Source organism: Hibiscus syriacus, unplaced genomic scaffold (genome assembly GCF_006381635.1).
Source record: "Hibiscus syriacus cultivar Baekdansim isolate YM2019G1 unplaced genomic scaffold, ASM638163v2 tig00109926_pilon, whole genome shotgun sequence".
In the NCBI taxonomy this organism is placed as follows: Eukaryota; Viridiplantae; Streptophyta; class Magnoliopsida; order Malvales; family Malvaceae; genus Hibiscus; species Hibiscus syriacus.
This window is the reverse complement of record NW_024062532.1, coordinates 1,508,730-1,528,635: the sequence shown is the minus strand read 5'-3', so window position 1 is coordinate 1,528,635 and position 19,906 is coordinate 1,508,730. Positions and strand designations below refer to the sequence as shown.

General features: G+C 34.5%; 1 protein-coding gene across 1 annotated transcript; it reads right to left on the bottom strand.

Moving 5' to 3' along the window:
• Positions 1 to 17,756: 17,756 nt before the first annotated feature.
• On the bottom strand, positions 17,757 to 19,733 carry LOC120210708 (cytochrome P450 78A5-like). Its single transcript, XM_039209407.1, has 2 exons — positions 18,715 to 19,733; positions 17,757 to 18,621 (listed from the first exon to the last, which is right to left on the bottom strand). Exons 1-2 carry the CDS (start codon positions 19,660 to 19,662, stop codon positions 18,019 to 18,021), a joined length of 1,551 nt encoding a protein of 516 aa, XP_039065338.1. The 5' UTR covers positions 19,663 to 19,733; the 3' UTR covers positions 17,757 to 18,018.
• Between the last annotated feature and the right edge of the window lie 173 nt (positions 19,734 to 19,906).

Genomic DNA, 19,906 nt, shown 5'->3' with positions numbered 1-19,906 from the left:
CATGTCGAGGATTGTTATATTCTTTCTTTCTGCCACACCATTTTGCTGGGGGGATCTAGGAACTATCATTGGTCGACGAATTCCATTTGCTTCACAGAACTCTTGAAACTCCCTGGAAGTAAATTCTCCACCTCGATCAGATCTCATGGCTTTGATCTTTCTACCGCTTTCTCTCTCCACTGCTACTTTGAACTTCTTGAAGACTTCAAAAACTTCTGACTTCTGTTTCAAGAAATATACCCAGGTTTTTCTTGAAAAATCATCAATGAAGAGAAGAAAATAGTTACTGTTACCGAGAGAGCTCGGCTTGATCGATCCACACACATCGGTATGAATAAGCTCGAGTGGCTTCTTGGCTCTTGTCTCTGACTCCTTTGGAAAGCTTTTCCTGAATTGTTTCCCAGCTAGACACCCTTCACAAAGCTGGTCAGGATGGTTGATGCGAGGTAGTCCCTTCACCATCTCCTTCTTAGATAGCAGCTCTAGACCTCCAAAATTGAGATGCTCAAATCGAATATGCCAAAGCCATGATGCATCTTTATAGCAAGCTTTCAGGCACTTTGCAACATCATTTTGTATGTTGATCAAGAACATTCTATTCTTTGACATCGGCACTTTAGCAATGAAGTTATTCTTATCATCTTTTATAGAAAGATTATAATTATTCATGCAAATATCATAACCTTTCTCTACCAGTTGCCCTAAACTTAAGATGTTACTTTTCATAATGGGCACATAGTAGACATTTGAAATAAATTGATGCCTCCCATCTTTCAAACGGATAAGAATGTTACCTCTCCCTTTCACTGCTATTGTGGAATCATCTCCAAATGAAACATTTCCGCTTACTAACTCGTCTAGCTCCATGAACATGTCTTTCCTTCCACACATGTGATTGCTTGCACAACTGTCAAGATACCAGGAATTTGCTTGGCCACCATCAGTTTCCTTTCGTGCTAGAAGAAGAGTTTCTTTGCCATCTGTCCTTTCCTCCACGTAATTGGCCTTCTCCTCAATTTTTTTGTTGGGAGCTCTACATTCTGAAGCATAATGCCCAAACTTCTGACAATTATAACTTCGAACTTGAGATTTGTCATGCCTTGAGTTTGGATTGATTCTTCCACGGCCTCGTGTTGAGCTTTCTCCTTTCTCATAGTTGTTGTTGGAATTGTTGTTGTTGTAATTCCAGCCTCGTCCACGACCTCGACTTCCACCTCGTCCATGACCTCTACCTTGGCCACGTTGGTTTCTATCATTGCATTGGCTCTCATGCATATCCTTGAGTTGCAGCTTGAGGAGTTGGTCAGTAAACTCATGCTTCTTCTTATGCTTCTCTTCGTATGCTTGCAATGATCCTTGGAGCTGCTCGATCCTCATTTCTTCCAAGTCTTTAGTTTCTTCAATCGTCACGACGATGTGCTCAAATTTGGGATCCAACGAACGAAGTATCTTCTCTATTATCCTCACATCTTCTAACTTTTCACCATTTCTTTTTAATTGATTAGAAACAACTACTACGCTCGAGAAATAATCTGAAATAGACTCAGATGCTTTCATGTGTAAGGATTCGAATTCACCTCTTAATGTTTGGAGACGAACCTTCTTCACTTGCTCGGATCCTTTGTAAGAGGTTTACAGCTTCTCCCATGCTTCCTTGCTAGAGCTTGCTCTTGAAATCTTTTCAAAATCATCATCATCTAATGCTTGGTAGATGAGGTAGAGAGCCTTCTTGTCTCTCTGTTGAAAACATTTTTGATATTTCGATATAACAAATTAAGTTAAATGAATTTTAAGATTTCACAAATGATTTTACAAATTCGATTCAATTAACCGAATATCAAATTATTACTCTAAGTTTTTCAAGATCAATTTTAATCCTTACTAAATGTGTAAAATTGTGATTTGTACTTAAACTATTTTTGAAATAATTTTCACAAAGTATTTTGAACCAAAAACAAGCCTTAAATCAATTATTCAAAGGCATGCACCGATGCATCAGTCCATGCATCGATGAATTAATTAAACATCGAATGCATTCCATGCACCGATGCACTCTCCATGCATCGATGCACTCTGAATATTTTCAAAACATCGAATGCATTTGATGCATCGATGCACAAGCCATGCATCGATGCATCAGGATATTTTTCAAACATCGAATGCATTTCATGCATCGATGCACACTTGGTGCACCGATGCATCAAGTGTTCCAACGGTCAAAATATTTGTTTCATCTAGAAAAATTAATTGTTTTCACACTTAAACGGCTCTATTATCCCCACTAATTATCACCAACGTTCAGAATTGATTCAAGGGGTATTTAAACAAGTTCTGGAGCCATTGATCAAGAACAAGAAACATCAATCAACTAGAATCAAGAGAGAATCAAAGAGAAAGCATCAAACCTCAAGTTTGAGTATTTCAAGCCTATTTTTCATCCAATATTCATTTGCTTTCAAGAACACTTTTGTACTCAATTGTATTTATCCTTGAGTGTTCTTTTCTTTGTTCTATAATTGTGCAAACATCTTACCTTGTGAGGTTTTCTTGTAAGTTTGCAAATTTGTAATCTTCTCTTTGGGAAAAAGAGTGTTCTCAAGAGTTGGGGTATACTCTTGAGGGATTTTGTAAGGTTATCTCTTTGGCCTCAAAAGAAAGAACAAATTAGTGAATTTGTTGGAAAATCCTTAGTGTGGATAGCTAAGGTAGTGGACGTAGACTTTGTTTGAGAAAGTCAAACCACTGTAAATTGATGTGCAATTACTTTAAATTTTCTGCAAAAGCTTCCACGAAATTTTTAATTGCCAATTCACCCCCCTCTTGGCCGATTCCATAGATCGATTAACTCAACAATTGGTATCAGAACCTCACTCATTTGAAGGTTTAATCGTATCTTGAGTCGATTCGGGAAGAGTTACATCGATTACCAAGTCATCAATGGCCTCCACTTCAAATTATGACTCCGGTCTTGATTCGATGCCCGTCAACAAGCCTCCTTTCTTCAATGGAGCTAATTACGCCTATTGGAAGAATAAAATGATGTACTTCATTCAAGCAAGTGACATGGGAGCATGGAATGTCGTAGAAGAAGGATACATCAAGCTTATCACTCATCCAAGGTTGTGGAGTGAAGGAGAGACAAGAATGTTCCAGCTCAACTCCAAAGTCATCCATATTATTTTTTGTGCTCTTGGACCAGATGAATACGGAAGAGTTTCATCGTGTACAACCGCCAAAGAAATATGGGATAAGCTTCAAGTCACACATGAAGGTACATATGAGGTAAAGAAATCAAAAATTAGTATTCTAACGCATAGCTATGAAAATTTCAGGATGAAACCAAATGAAGACATCAAAGCTATGACGGATAGATTTTCAACGATTGTCAATGGTCTCAAATCATATGGAGAGATCATCTCAAATGAAAAGCTTGTGAGGAAGTTAGTCTACTCCCTCCCAAAATCATGGCAATCAAAGAAGACGGCAATCATCGAGTCTAAGGACCTATCGTCCTTAACTCTTGAAGAACTTATCGGTTCACTCCTCACTCATGAGATGATGCTCGAAGATGAGGTGGACCTTGATAAAGTTGAAGAGACACCAAAGGAAAAGGAGAAGAAGAAAAATATTGGAGTTGCTCTCAAATCCACAAAGATGAGAGTGATTCTAATAATGATGATGATGACGAGGAAATGGCATTGTTTGCCAAACGGTTCAGAAAAATGATGAGACCTTACCAAGGAAGAAAATTCAAATGAAACGAAGGCCTCAAAAATGAACCAAAAGAGAATGACCCAATCATTTGCTATGAATGCAAAAAGACGGGCCATGTCAAATATGATTGCCCACAATTGAAGAAAAAGGGTCAATCAAAGAATAAGCACAAGGCTCATGTGGCTACATGGAGCGATGAAGAAGGTTCCGATGAAGAGGAACAAGAAGTAGCAAACTTGTGCTTGATGGCATTCGGGGAAGATTCTAAGGTAACCTCTAACTCATCCGTTTTTGATGATTTATCTTATGATGAGTTATTTGAGGAGTACAATGGGTTGGCTTCGGATTATGAGAAATTGTTTTTAAAATATAAAAATGATGTTTCAAAATTGAAAAATGAAAACAAACTCATATCCAAAACCAACAACGATCTTGAAAGTAAAATCAAAGACTTGCAAATCAAACTAAAAGAGTTTGAAAAGAAAATTTTAGATTTGCAAAATTTACTTTCAAAGATCAATGATGATCATCAAAAGAAAATTAATGATCTTAAAACTTCTTTTGATAAAGTTGGAACAAAACATTTTGAAAAAGGTGGAAATTCAAAATCCAACTTTGTTAGAAAAAGTTTTAAAAACTACAATCATAGAGGTTCCCAAAGAACTTCTAATGGAAAAATCATTAGAAGTATGTGGGTTCCTAAAGAACTCATTACTACTAAAGACAAAAATATCCTACACAAATGGATACCTAAGGGGACTAGGATTTTGGAAACTAATGAATATGGACCCAAAAGAATTTGGGTACCAAAAATCAAAAATTAATCTATGTTTGTAGGGAAAGGAGCATTGCTACAAGGCACGGGAAACAAATTCAAACTCATGGTACCTTGATAGTGGATGCTCAAGACATATGACCGGAGACAAAAGTCGGTTCATTGAGCTTAACGCCAAAAATGGAGGAGAAGTGACTTTTGGAGACAATTCAAAAGGTCACATTGAAGGTATTGGTACAATAGGTAATACATCTTCCATACAAATTAAGAATGTTTTATATGTGAATGGATTAAAGCATAATCTATTGAGTATTAGTCAATTATGCGATAAAGGATTCAATGTCTTATTTGAAATTAATGGTTGTAAAGTCATTGACATTGCATCTAATCGGATTATGCTTGTTGGTCATAGAATAGGAAACATTTACATGGTGCATTTAGATTCTATTGATATGACTAATTTATGCCTAGTTGCTAAGGATGAGCATGATAGTTGGTTATGGCATAGGAGACTAGGTCATGCTAGTATGAGTGTTTTGCAACGGTTAATTCAAGGAGACTTAGTAAGAGGGTTGCCTAAGCTTAAATTTGATAATGATAAAATCTGTGATGCTTGTGCTAAAGGAAACAAAAACGAGTTTCTTTAAATCTATTAATGATGTATCAACTAGTAGAGTATTACAATTGATTCATTTAGATCTTTTTGGGCCAACTAGAACTACTAGCTTGGGAGGAAAACAATATGCATTTGTCTTGGTAGATGACTATTCTAGATACACTTGGGTTCTATTCTTAAGTACTAAAGATAAAGCATTAGAAAATTTCATCACATTTTCAAAAATAATCCAAATGAAAAGGTTACTCTATCACTAATGTTAGAAGTGATCATGGAACTGAATTTGAAAATCTTGGATTTATTGAGTTTGTAATTCTAATGGTATTAGCCATAATTTTTCAGCACCTAGAACCCCTCAACAAAATGGAGTTATTGAGAGGAAAAATCGAACTTTAGAAGAAATGGCTAGAACCATGCTTTGTGAAAATAATTTGCCAAAATATTTTTGGGCGGAAGCCATAAATACCGCTTGTTATGTTGTAAATCGAGTAATGATTAGGCCAATTTTAAAGAAAAATCCATATGAAATTCTCAAAAATAAAAAGCCTAACATTAGTTATTTTCATCCTTTTGGATGTAAATGTTTTGTTTTAAACAACGGTAAAGAAAATCTTGGCAAATTTGATGCTAAAAGTGATGAAGGAATTTTTCTGGGTTATTCCTTAAATTCTAAAGCTTATCGTGTATTTAATAAAGAACTTTAGTTGTAGAAGAGTCTATACATGTTGTTTTCGATGATAATCCCCTTCCAAGGAAGGATTCTTCTGTTAATGATGATGTAGGTATTGTACAAGCAAATGACGTTAGACATGACGTTGGAGAATCATCATCAAAGAAAGAAACAAAAGATGAGGAAACTCATGATCCCCTCGAGAATCCAACCATTGAAGAAAGGGAAGTATCTTTTCCAAGAGAGTACAACTATGTCAAGGATGGTGAAATTATAGGTGATCCATCAAAAGGGGTAACTACTCGAACTTCTCTTAGAAATATCTGTAATTATGTTGCATTTATTTCATGCATAGAGCCTAAGAACATCAAAGAAGCATTAAAAGATGAACATTGGATTATGGCTATGCAAGAAGAATTAAATCAATTTGAGAGAAGTAAAGTATGGAAATTAGTTGAAAGGCCTAGTAATAAATCTACTGTAGGTACTAGATGGGTTTTTAGAAATAAACTTGATGAAAGTGGTAATATAGCGAGGAACAAGGCTAGACTTGTTGCTCAAGAAGAAGGCATAGACTATGATGAAACATACGCTCCCGTAGCTAGGATGGAAGCAATTAGAATGTTATTGGCATTTGCATGTTTCAATGAATTTAAATTATATCAAATGGATGTTAAAAGTGCATTTTTAAATGGTTTTATAAAAGAAGAAGTGTACGTGGAACAACCTCCAGGTTTTGAAGATTCAAATTTTCCGGATCATGTTTTAAAATTGACAAAAGCTCTTTATGGTTTAAAACAAGCTCCTAGAGCTTGGTATGAAAGATTGTCAAATTTTTTAATTGAAAAAGGTTTTTTAAAAGGAAAGGTTGACATTACATTGTTTTTAAAGAGAAAAGGTAAAGATTTATTAGTAGTTCAAATTTATGTTGATGATATAATATTTGGTTCTACTAATGATGTTCTTTGCCAAGAATTTTCTAAGCTAATGCAAAGTGAGTTTGAGATGAGCATGATGGGGAGCTCTCATTTTTCTTGGGACTCCAAATCAAGCAAAGAAAATATGGCATCTTCATTAATCAAGCTAAGTACGTCAAAGATATGCTCAAGAAGTTTGGACTGGAAAATGGGAAACCTCATAACACTCCAATGAGCTCTTCAACAAAGCTTGACTTAGATGAATGAGGTAAATATGTAGATGTTAAATTATATAGGTCAATGATTGGCTCTTTGCTTTATCTAACTGCAAGTAGACCGGACATTATGTTTAGTGTTTGCTTATGTGCTAGATTTCAATCATGTCCTAAGGAATCACATTTACTAGCTGTTAAGAGAATCTTTAGATACCTTAAGGACACTCCTAGTTTAGGACTTTGGTATCCTAGAGACTCTAGCTTTAGCTTGCATGCCTTTTCTGATGCGGATTATGGAGGATGCAAATTAGATAGGAAAAGCACCTCCGGTACTTGTCAATTCCTTGGAAATATGTTGATTTCTTGGTTTTCAAAGAAACAAAATTGTGTTGCATTATCTACCACTGAAGCGGAATACATTTCAGCCGGTAGTTGTTGTGCACAAGTTTTATGGATGAAACAACAACTTTTTTATTATGGAATTGAAGTAGGTACCATTCCTATCAAGTGTGACAATACTAGTGCTATTTGTCTCACTAAAAATCCCATCCAACACTCTAGAACTAAGCATATTGAAATAAGACATCACTTCATTAGGGACCATGTCATTAAGGAAGATGTAGTTCTAGAATTTGTTGATACTTTGCACCAATTAGCGGATATTTTTACAAAACCCTTAGATAAAGAAAGATTTTGGACACTTAGAAGAGAATTAGGTTTAACTGACCTATCTTCACTTAGTGTTTAAAATAATTTAGCACTTTTAATAAATACTGAAAAATGCTTATAGTAATAAATTGTATTCTTGCTATTAGTTAGGGGGAGTTTATGATTCTTAATAAAATTAATTTTATGTTCAAATAAAGTTTGAAGATTAATTTGATTGATTGAACATAATTAATTTTGATATATGAGTTGTCATTACCATTAGAGCCAAATTATTTAGCATTTTAAGTGTTTAAAACGGATTTTTGACATTTTTGTGCTTCATGCACCGATGCATTTAACAATGCATCGATGCATCCTTGAATATGCATCGATGCATAAGACCATGCACCGATGCATCCGTCGGGTTTTAGGTTTAAAATCTTCATCTTCTTCATTTTTCTCAAAACCTAAAACATAAACTCACGGCCGTTCGTCCCACTCTCACCTCAAATCTCTATTTTTGCTCAAAATCTTCGGGAAAACATCGGATTCTTCAAGTTTTTCATCCTACAAACCTGCTACACTCATTAAATCGCGCAAAACATCTCCTCATTCCCCTCAATCCGAATTTTTCAAGGTATTTTCACAAAAACTCTATTTCATTAAATTTTTGAACTTAGGACTAGTTTAGATTAGTTCTAGTTTGAAATAATTATCGGGCATTGGCTATATGAAGATTCTAAACTAGTTTCTACAACGAATTTCATCAAAAACGCATAATTTTTCAAAATTTTTTGGAAATTTCGAATTTAAAAAAATCGAAAATTATTGATTCAATTGTGTTGTTTTCATGAAAACTATGTGTATTATGATATTAATTTTAAATAGTTTTCAAAACTTTGCCCATTAGGATTATGTTAGAGAACCTTGAATTATTGAGGACTCATTTGAGTTTTGGGATTGAATTTTGTGCATACATGTGTTTTTAAATTGCAAGTGATATTTCTTTTCCGATTTCCCTAACCATGTCTAATCCCAAACGCCCTAGATCATCCTCGAGTCGGTCTCACCAAAACCGTCCTCCCGCTCCTAGACCTCAAAATCCATCCAATATTCCTTCATCCCTCATTAGTACTTATTTTAACATGCCTGAAAACCGTAGGGATGAATTATACTCTAGGTACATGAACTCCTTCCAATCCTATCGTATTAGGGAAGAGCGTATTCCTTCTCTACAAGCTATGATAAAACTTGAATTTGAATACCTCTTAATTCTTCGCCGATGGAAGTTTGATAAACTATTTTCTCTTCAACCCATCGTCTTTCACCAACTTGTCCGCATCTTTTATTCCAATGCGGTTTGTATTCAGAACACAACTCAGTGTGGTACTATAGCGATTAGATCCTATCTTTTAGGACAATATATCACTATTACTTCTGAATCCATCGCATCTCATTTTGGTTTAGATGACGAGGGTTTATTTAATGAGAAGGAAGATGTGGAATATCCATATATTCCTAATGCTAGTGTCAGTACCTTTAGGTCTCACCACGATCGATTTCTTCACTTAATGATCTCTTGGTGGTTTAGACCATCCGCAGGTCGGTACTCCACACTACGTACTACAGACTTATGGTGGATGCACTGTATAAAGAACAAAAAGAAAATCAATTTTCCACATATTGTCTTTAGCGCGCTTGTCGATATCATAAACATCATTCCCTCAAAGCATGTAGAAACCCTACCTTATGGTTGTCTACTAAGCAATTTGTTTATCAAACTCGGCCTAGATGTCTCCCTTGAAAATCCTATTCCGCTCCAAAACCCAATCAATATCACATCCTTAAAGAAATCGGATTGGAAATTGGATAAGAACACCGGACTATGGTCTTTTCGACCCGGTAAGCAAACCCCGGGAGCTAGTTCTTCACGAGCTGCTCCTAGTTCTTCTCGTGCTCCTCCTCCTCCTCCAGCTCCTGACGCTGATAATGATCCAGAGCTTCAAAGGCTTATGAGAGATATTGACGAGGAAGTACCAGCTCGGCAAGATGATCAAACGCCACCTTATTTCCAATCTTTTCTAGAGTCGTTTGATCTGCGTTTTGCTTCCATGGAGTCTACGATTACTGAGTTTCAGAGGGAGATGCGTGATCGTATGGATGCTCTTACTCTTGAAGTTAGAGCTTATTATCCTCCTCCTCCTCCCGATTCAGCTATGGATGATTAAACGTTATTTGATGATATTTGGTTTTAAACTTTAAGAACTTGGATTGTTAAACTTTTTGATTTGAATGTTTATGTTTGTTTGGATGTTTGGATGCTTGAATGTTTGAACTTAATTTTAATATATTTGGTTTGAATTTTATTCATTTTGCATCATTAGATATATGACCAATTATGCCATTTCACATTTTATTATGAATATTGTTTATGAAAACTAATGGCTAATCTCTCTTTTGATTGTGATCTTAGCAGCTTATTATTAATAAATCAATTGGCTAATGTTTTTCAAAATTCTTGTTTAAAACGTTATATAGAGTCTTTTTGATTTAACAAAAAGGGGGATAAAATTTAAAATGTGCTATAGTAAGGGGGAGTAAGTTTTTCAAAATCGATTTCAAAAATAATTTCTTAAACAAATCTTAAAATTATTCAAATGTTTTGTTATATCAAAAAGGGGGAGATTGTTGAAAACATTTTTGATATTTCGATATAACAATTAAGTTAAATGAATTTTAAGATTTCACAAATGATTTTACAAATTCGATTCAATTAACCGAATATCAAATTATTACTCCAAGTTTTTCAAGATCAATTTTAATCCTTACTAAATGTGTAAAATTGTGATTTGTACTTAAACTATTTTTGAAATAATTTTCACAAAGTATTTTGAACCAAAAACAAGCCTTAAATCAATTATTCAAAGGCATGCACCGATGCATCAGTCCATGCATCGATGCATCGATGAATTAATTAAACATCGAATGCATTCCATGCACCGATGCACTCTCCATGCATCGATGCACTCTGAATATTTTCAAAACATCGAATGCATTTGATGCATCGATGCACAAGCCATGCATCGAGGCATCAGGCTATTTTTCAAACATCGAATGCATTTCATGCATCGATGCACACTTGGTGCACCGATGCATCAAGTGTTCCAACGGTCAAAATATTTGAATTTTTACACGTATGCACCGATGCATACTTGATCATGCATCGATGCATGAGACGCTCCACCTAGAAAAATTAATTATTTTCACACTTAAACGGCTCTATTATCCCCACTAATTATCACCAACGTTCAGAATTGATTCAAGGGGTATTTAAACAAGTTCTGGAGCCATTGATCAAGAACAAGAAACATCAATCAACTAGAATCAAGAGAGAATCAAAGAGAAAGCATCAAACCTCAAGTTTGAGTATTTCAAGCCTATTTTTCATCCAATATTCATTTGCTTTCAAGAACACTTTTGTACTCAATTGTATTTATCCTTGAGTGTTCTTTTTCTTTGTTCTAGAATTGTGCAAACATCTTACCTTGTGAGGTTTTCTTGTAAGTTTGCAAATTTGTAATCTTCTCTTTGGGAAAAAGAGTGTTCTCAAGAGTTGGGGTATACTCTTGAGGGATTTTGTAAGGTTATCTCTTTGGCCTCAAAAGAAAGAACAAATTAGTGAATTTGTTGGAAAATCCTTAGTGTGGATAGCTAAGGTAGTGGACGTAGACTTTGTTTGAGAAAGTCGAACCACTGTAAATCGCTGTGCAATTTCTTTAAATTTTCTGCAAAAGCTTCCACGAAATTTTTAATTGCCAATTCACCCCCCTCTTGGCCGATTCCATAGATCGATTAACTCAACACTCTCTTTCTTGAATCATTCAAAGTTGTCTTTTGATCTGGTGTAAGAGTAGCAAAAACAACATCATCCACAATCTCGTTATAGCCTTTCTCTATGATATCTCACACATCTTGTGATCCAAGAAGTGCCTTCATTTTGATACTCCAATTGTCGTAGTTGTTGTTGTTGAGTGTCGGAACTTGGAATGGTGCCATACCATTTGCCATATCTCTCAATATAATGAGATTTTGTAAAATCCGATTGTAAAAATGAATCCGGAACGCCGAAAAAACCTTGGGAGGGACTTGGACAACTCGGTCAAGGGCTCCAACTCGGCTGACTCGGCTCAACTCGGTGAGTCAACTCGATTTTCTGGCAACAGTCTTCCGACGATGCGTGGTGGTGCGTCAGAACTCAGATTGAGAAAATTCTGGCGGCGGCGGATTCCTCTCGTCGAGACCTTCAATCTTTCCAACTCGCTCTGATGCCACTTTGTTGGAAATAAAACACTCACACAAACAACTTTTATTGAAACTCAAAGAAATATTACAAGAGCACTCTCACTCATAAACAAGAACTACAACTCACTCTTATAGAACTTTGCTTCTTCACTCACTTAGAAGCTCTTAATTTTTCTTGATGCTTAAAACTAAAATGGGAAGAGGTATTTATACTACTCAAGAACAATCCTACACCACACAAATAAACTAATTTAAACCATTACAAATTCAACAAATATCTAACTCTCACCTAACTAAATTGATGTAAGCAATGACATCATTACTTAAATGATGTAAGCAATGACATCTTTAATTAAATGATGTAAGTAATGACATCAATTTAGTTTGGGTTTGGGTTTAGGCTCCCATAATGGATCAAGTTTATGATCCAACAGGTCGCCTTCAAGGACTTCCCCTATTATGAGCTTGAATCTAATTCACCATATCCAACCAGCAACACACAGACCAATCAACATGACATGACCATTAAACAATACTCCAAACCTACCTGAAGAAGCTACATTCAGCAAAAAGATGATCTCTATTTTCAACACCATAATCATGAAGAACACAAATATGGTCACTGTGACCCCCAATAGAGAATGCGAACATTCGTTGGCAAACGGTCAAGTAAAACTAACCAAGATATAAATGAGTGTCGGGGATAAACAAACCACCCCAGATGATTTTGAACCAAGGACCTTATCTTGCTTGCACCGAAGAGTCTCTCGAACCCTCTTCGATTGATATTCCTCATTCGAGTCACCTACAAGAGCATAATCATCCCTCAGACTCATAATCGTCTTCTAGGCCCAACTATAGCTATTTTTCAATCGGGCCTGCCAAAAAGAACACCCCTTCAAAATATACTCTTTAACCCAGGCTACCCAAAGAGAACCGGATAAGGTGAGGAGAAGCAACAAGCATTTCATCATACATGTCCTAATCCATATAAGAATACTTTTAATCCTAAGCCTGCTTCACATTTGGGGAAGCAGATACGTTCCCATCTAACACGAGCATCCTAGTTGAACCATCCGAGTCTTTCCAAAGAAAAGCATTACACAACTGTTCGATATAAAAAAAAGTAATAATAAATGAGAATTTTAAAGCCCGCATGTGTTTAAAATAATATAAATAAAGAAATTTAAGTACAAAGACATGTAAGGTTGACTTTCAATTTGAATTCTTCGATTTCTGGTATTATTAAAGCGTCGTAGACTTGTACTTGTACACTCATTAAGTTTTAGTTGCTTGAGATTTTTGAAAGGATGAAATGGTCATCTTAGCATGAATAATGTATATTTATGGTACCATACAACTTTGTCACTCGTGTTCGTCTATCCTTCGGTTTCCGTTCTTAGTTTGACCATAATATTTCATATTTGGTGTTTGACACTTGTTAATACGTCATTCGTCGAATTCTGATAACGAGAGAGCAGGATAATTGGTAGTAAGGGTCCAACGCTAGAAGTGGAGGGCGGTGGTTAAGGACGGAGTTAAGATTGAATTATGATGGGAGCAAGTTGTTTGTCTTTAAAATGGAATAAACCATAAAATTAAAGGAGCTATGGTTTAATTTAACTAATTTTAAAATTAAAGTGTCTTAAAGAGTAATTAAACCAGAAGAATTAAAAGTCAAAATTTCATTCTAAAACTTAAAAGGTCCTAAAATATAATTAAACCAATAAAGTTTGGGAGAAGAAACGACTTAATTGTAATGATTTCAAAAATATAAGTGACCTAAAACTAATTAGACCTTCAAAGCCGGGGGACAATTGCCCCTCCCACCTCCCACGTAGATTCGTCCCCGGCAGTGGTGTTGATTCTGCGACGGCAATTGGTAAAACTAGGATTTTGTTGTTTAGGGCTTTAGGTTTTATAGAGAATTTGAGAAATTCGAAAATTTTATGGTTTTCTGAAAAAAATATTTTTATTATAAATAATATATAAAAATATATTAATGTTATTTATAATATTATAATACAATATATTTATATTATTTATTATTTTGAAATATAATATATATTCTAAATATTAATTTATTTTTAAAATATTAATAAATAATCTAAACTATATGATATGTATACAATGGTTTTTGTTGAGGGTGAGTACTCAAACTCGAATTTTTCTCGATTAATTGATTATTTTACAGATGGTGTCCACTCTAAAATTTTATTTGCGGCCACTACTTTAAAAATTTGTGTTGTTAATATATGTCTACCCAAAAAAATATTATTGGATTCACCACTATATAAATATTATGTTTGTAGAAGTATGACAAAAATCTTGAGTTGGTTGAGCGGTTGAGCTCGAGCCTTTGTTTCCGAAAGTATAAAACTCAAATCCCTCATACACAATATTTTATCAGATCTCCTCAAGTAAAACGGCATTGTTTTGGTATGGCAACCATGTTATGACAGTTAGTTGTGTCATCATGTCAATAGTGGTCTATTGACATAGTGACATAATTGAAGCGAAAATCAATGTTCAGTGTTGTAATTGATAAAATTTAAAGTTCATTGGTATAAACGAATCAGCGGCCAAAGATCAATTGTATGTAGAGTAATTTTTACCTTTCAAAATATTTTTATATTTTAAATTTAAAATGCTTTTCATTTTTTATAAAAAAAATAAAAAAAAGTCATTCAACTTTAAAAAAAATCAATTGATCCCTCGAATCCGATCAACAAAATTAATTCAATATATCTGTCATGTCATCACCCGTCTTAGGTAGGGTTGTTCATTCGGTTAAAATCGAATCGAATCGAACCGAATTAATCATAACCGAATTAACTGAATTTTTTTTTCTTTAACCCGAACCGAACTTTTTTACGAAAATATTAACTGAACCGAATAAATTTCGGTTATTTTCGAATTAACTGATTTTTTTAAAATTTTCTAATTTATATAAAAATTAAATGTTTTTTAATTCAAAAAAAGTTTATAATTAATTTAAAAAATATATAATTATAAAATAAAAATTTCAGATAAATTTTTTAATTAATTAATATTGATTTAGGTTTAAAAGTTATTGGATCTTAAATTATTAATTGGGTTTTAAATGGTTTGGGCTAAGCCAATATATTATATATAATATATTTAATATTTTTTAATTAAAAAAACAGTTTATAATTAATTTAAATAATATATAATTATAAAATAAAAATTTTATATAAATTTTTTAATTAATTAATATTGATTTAGGTTTAAAAGTTATTGAATCTTAAATTATTAATTGAGTTTTAAATGGTTTGAACTGAGCCTATATGTTATATATAATATATTTAAAATTTAATTTCGGTTAAATAACCGATTTCGAACCGAATTAACCGTTAACTGAATTCTAAAATTTTTCTTAACCGTTAACCGACCGAACTAATCCGATAACCGAACCGAATTAACATAACTAATTCACTTCCGACCGAACTGAATTAGTTCGATTATTTGAACACCCCTAGTCTTAGGCCATCACGTTAACACTATAAATTACTATATCAACATCGTGAACCGTCATATCGATATCGTAACGATCAACGATAAAAATTATTGGTCGAAGGACACATTAATATATATTTTTTAGTGACACGTTAATTTTAATTAAAGGCCTTAAGTACCATTAAGCCGAATAATTATACCATTCACTTTTCAAATCAACCAAACACTACCTCCAACAAAGTCTAAAGCTAAACACCTTTCAATTTGCCTTTTAATTCACTGCCTACTTTTTCTCCACCCTAGATTATGGAATCACCCATGATTTCTGAATGATCATTGGTGATCATGGAATACCAAGTATATTATAATTAATCTCTAAAGTTCCTTTATAAACGCCACCTTTAATCATTTAGCTTAATTATTTTTAAACATTTTTTTATAAATTTTAATGAAAATACATTAAAAATCTAAAATATATCATATTTTAAATTTTGTAGGGGCTATTACCCCCACCTATCCTCCTTCGGTCCATCTCTGAGGTTGGATCATGATGATGATATCATGACGAACCGATGAGGCATTTTCTAAGACATGATATGATCATATATTCATATGCATGTATCGATCAATCAAACATCCATTAAAATATCCTCATCATATTAGTTTGTTGGAGGCACTGAGAGGGGGAATATAGTAGAGATGGGAATCCATATAAAAGAGAGTTGTTGGTTTATCTCAGTTGCATCTATCTCCCTTTACAAAGGTATAAAGCTTTTTTAAAACCCTGTTAAAGATATATTTATATTCCTTTTAAAGAACACATGAAAGAAGAGTTTGAACAATTAAATATGGACCCCCCCTTCATCTCGAATTGTTCAGAAAGGTATAGCTTCTTATTCTCAATAAAATGCGACATTACTCCAATAAATGAAATCGCATAAATATCAAGATTTGAATCTTAATTTGTTAGATTTATTAGTTGCACTAACAAATTGTAGTAATAGATTTGATGATGGAAATAAATGGGTTACAACAATTATAAGTGGTTCATCTCTTCTAAGTTGAACGGAGATTCGCGGTCATGGAAAAACGATCATTGACCAGCATGAAATTCCTCTCCTTTGTGATAAAGAAGAATAGATGTGGAGATCATGGCTGTCATTTTTTTTCTCTCTTTTAATTAAAAAAAAATATAGTGACCTTTAATAATGGTAGTATATATAAATTTATTATACCTACAACCGCTATAATCTATTTTTGTTGCCCTCTCGATTTTTAAGGCTTAATCTTGATTAATTCGGATCGATCTGGATTGTACATCTAATTTTAGTAGATAAAATCTATTTTTTCCTACTAATAAGGTTGAAATTAGTAGCAAATCTTTAGGTGATTGAATAATTATAACCACTTGCAAGGAATCTATTTTTTTTTTACATAGACTAGGACATAGGACCCTATAAATCTCCAATAGCAATGAAAGATTTGCATTATCAAGCTAGCTAAATTTGGAAATTTAGGAGAATTTTTATTAAGGAAACTTTGTGAATCTCGGGAGCTAGTGTGTCTCGGGAATGATCACGTACGGCAGCTTTAATATACGGTTAAAAAAGATGTTATCTTTTTATTATTATTTAAATAACAAAGCCGGTAAAAAATGACCGAAAATATTATTAAGCATTAAAATTGATCGATTTTATTATTATTGGGTGTTTTTATCAGATTTTCGAAAAAAATAACCAAAAATATTATTCGAAGGTAAAAAATAACCAAAAATATAAAAAAAATGATATTTTACGTAAAAATAATAAATTATCGATAACGTTTTATTTTAACCTTATATTAAGATGTTTCTTTATAAAAATTTTCGTGTGTCTTATTCAAATGGGTACGGAACCATACTTTCGAGATTATGACTGACAAAAGAAGTAAAAAGATGAATGGGCATGTCATATATGATGCCATGATTTCCTTTTTTTTTTCCTTTTTTGCCAAAATATTCTCGAAGAGGAATAAAAAGATTGTACGGATTTTATTACAAAAATCTTATAATAGTACAAACATAAATTGAACCATATAGTGTCACGTTTGCATAAATATTGTCTTCAACTACTTTATGAGTAATATATTTAAATATTTAAAAAAAATCATATATATAATTAATGTGAGGTTTTTAAATCTTATGACAAAAATTTAAATTTTCGTTTAAATGCAAAGATGTTCTTTTACCCTTATTATAATGCATGAGCTCCAGTCTTTTGCCCAGAACTTTTTTAAATTCAATTGTTTTTATAAATTATGTATTAATTATATACTAATTATGTTTTACTTAAAAAAATTAAATTCATTTTAATTTTTTTTATATAATCATATTTGTATTTATATCTTTTTCATAATTTAACATGATATTTCAATATATTAATACATTCAAAAGCGAGAAACAAGCAAAACATAGCCACGAAAAGTTAGAATCTTTGTACAAAGCATGAAGATTGTTCATTAGTTTTAAACGGTACATAAAAAGCCAACCCCAACCAAACTAGATTCCATTTCACTAAACATAAAAACACTTCTTTCAAGCTCGGGAAAAACTAGCTAAACAGAAAAGGAAAGGAAACCCTAAACATGAAAGGTAAAACATAGATGTAAACATCAAGGCAGCCAACGAAAAGAGGGTTCAGGGACACCTAGGTCCTAGGTATTGCCCTGCAAACCAGTGGGTGCTTCATCTCCATGGAGAGTTTCAGATGTTCAGTCAAGTCCACGTTCCCTTCCTTGAACGGAACCCATTTGAAATACTTGAGCAACAGAACCAACCAGAGATGAACAGTGGCCAAACCCAGTGCTTTGCCAGGGCAAACCCTTCTACCCGAACCAAATGGAGCCAACCTAAGATCAGACCCCAAAATGCTGACATCTTGTTCCATGAACCGCTCTGGCTTGAACCTTTCAGGCTCATCCCACACTCTCTCGTCATGAGTGATTGCCCACATGTTCACCATCGCTGTTGTGCCTGCCGGAACGAAATGGTCACCGACGTGAACATCATGGATGGCTAGGCGAGCCCATGAAAGAAGAGGCCCCGGCGGATGCAACCTGAGAGTCTCTTTCACTATGGCTTGAAGATATGGAAGATGGAGAATGTCCGAGTCAGAAACCAGCCTCGAGTTTCCGACGACTGAGTCGATCTCGGTTTGAGCCTTTGCTTGTATCTCTGGGTGTAAAACCATTCTAGCCAAAATCCATTCGAGCAAGATTGCCACTGTGTCGGTACCCCTGAAAATCATCTCCTGGAAAAGGACATGCAAGGAAACGTGTTAAACAATAAGCATCGTAAAGCTTGAAATAAAATAAAGGTTAAAGTGCAGAATCAATAATTATACCCATAAAACAGCAATCATATCGGAGTCACTAAGTTTCTCATGTTTCTCCAAATCCAGCAAAACTTGAACGAAATCCCCAACTTCACAACAATCTTTCAACCCTCCAATGACCCTTTTTAGCCTATGTTCTTCAATGATCTTCCCAACAAAAACATTTACTTGAGAAACCAAATTCCTACACCTTTTCCTTACACCTTGCAAATCCAGCCAGCTTAAAAGAGGAAAATGATCACTCCAGTTAAATAAACCCAGTAACTCATACCCTTCACTCACAAGCTCCTCGAGTTCGAACCCGTCACCGGCCTCTACAAAGTCGTGCTTCTTACCGAATACGGTCGCCATCACATTGTTCAACGATCCAAAGTGAAGAACCATTTTAATCTGGACCTCACCCTTGTCTTCCATTGAACTGTTGATTTCATCAATCATCCTCATGCCAATCTCACGCCTATATGCTTCAAAGGCAGCGATTCTCTTGGGGCTAAACAAATGGGTGGCCGAGATACGCCTCAAATTCCTCCAATACTCACCGAAAGGAGCGAAACCCATTGCCCTGTGAAACAAGAGCTCATAGGCCGACTCCTTCACCGGCCTATCGGCGAAAGCCGAGTTGTTGAGAATATCCCTGGCGGTTTCAGGGTCACTGGAGATGATGAACCGAGTGAACCCGACGGAAAAAGCCATCAGCTTCACGGCGTTGAGGGTTTTAGCAAGCTTGGCAAGGACACGATGAGGAGTGGAGCCATTGAACACAGTGAGTAGCCCCAGTAGAGGTGACCCGACCGGGCCAGGAATGGAGAAACTCGCCTTGGACCTGAAACGTGTCCATGCAATACCCCCAGGTGAAAGCCACATGGCAATGGTTCCAACCAATAGAAGGGCCCAGAGAAATGCTTCGAAGCTCAACAGAGGAGTCTGAAGCAACAGTAAACCATGATCGAGGGACATCTTCAACGAAGAAGAAGATATATAATAGAACAGGAAGAATGAACTTGAGAGTTACTTGGAGAGCACAAGAGATGAGGAGCTCGAGTTTAAATAGACAATTTGGGATAGGTTAGTTTAATAGGAGAAACTTCGTTTCAACCAAGGCCAATATTGATAAACTAACCCTAGTTTTGGAAGTACTTATTCTATAATAACTGTAGCACAAAAATATAGAATCATGGGATGTGAAAAAGTGAAAACAACG

Coding starts and splice junctions, on each gene's coding strand:
- LOC120210708 (XM_039209407.1), bottom strand. CDS start 19,662: ATGTCCCTCGATCATGGTTTACTGTTGCTTCAGACTCCTCTGTTGAGC. Junction 18,622..18,714: donor ATATGATTGCTGTTTTATGG/GTATAATTATTG, acceptor GTCCTTTTCCAG/GAGATGATTTTCAGGGGTAC.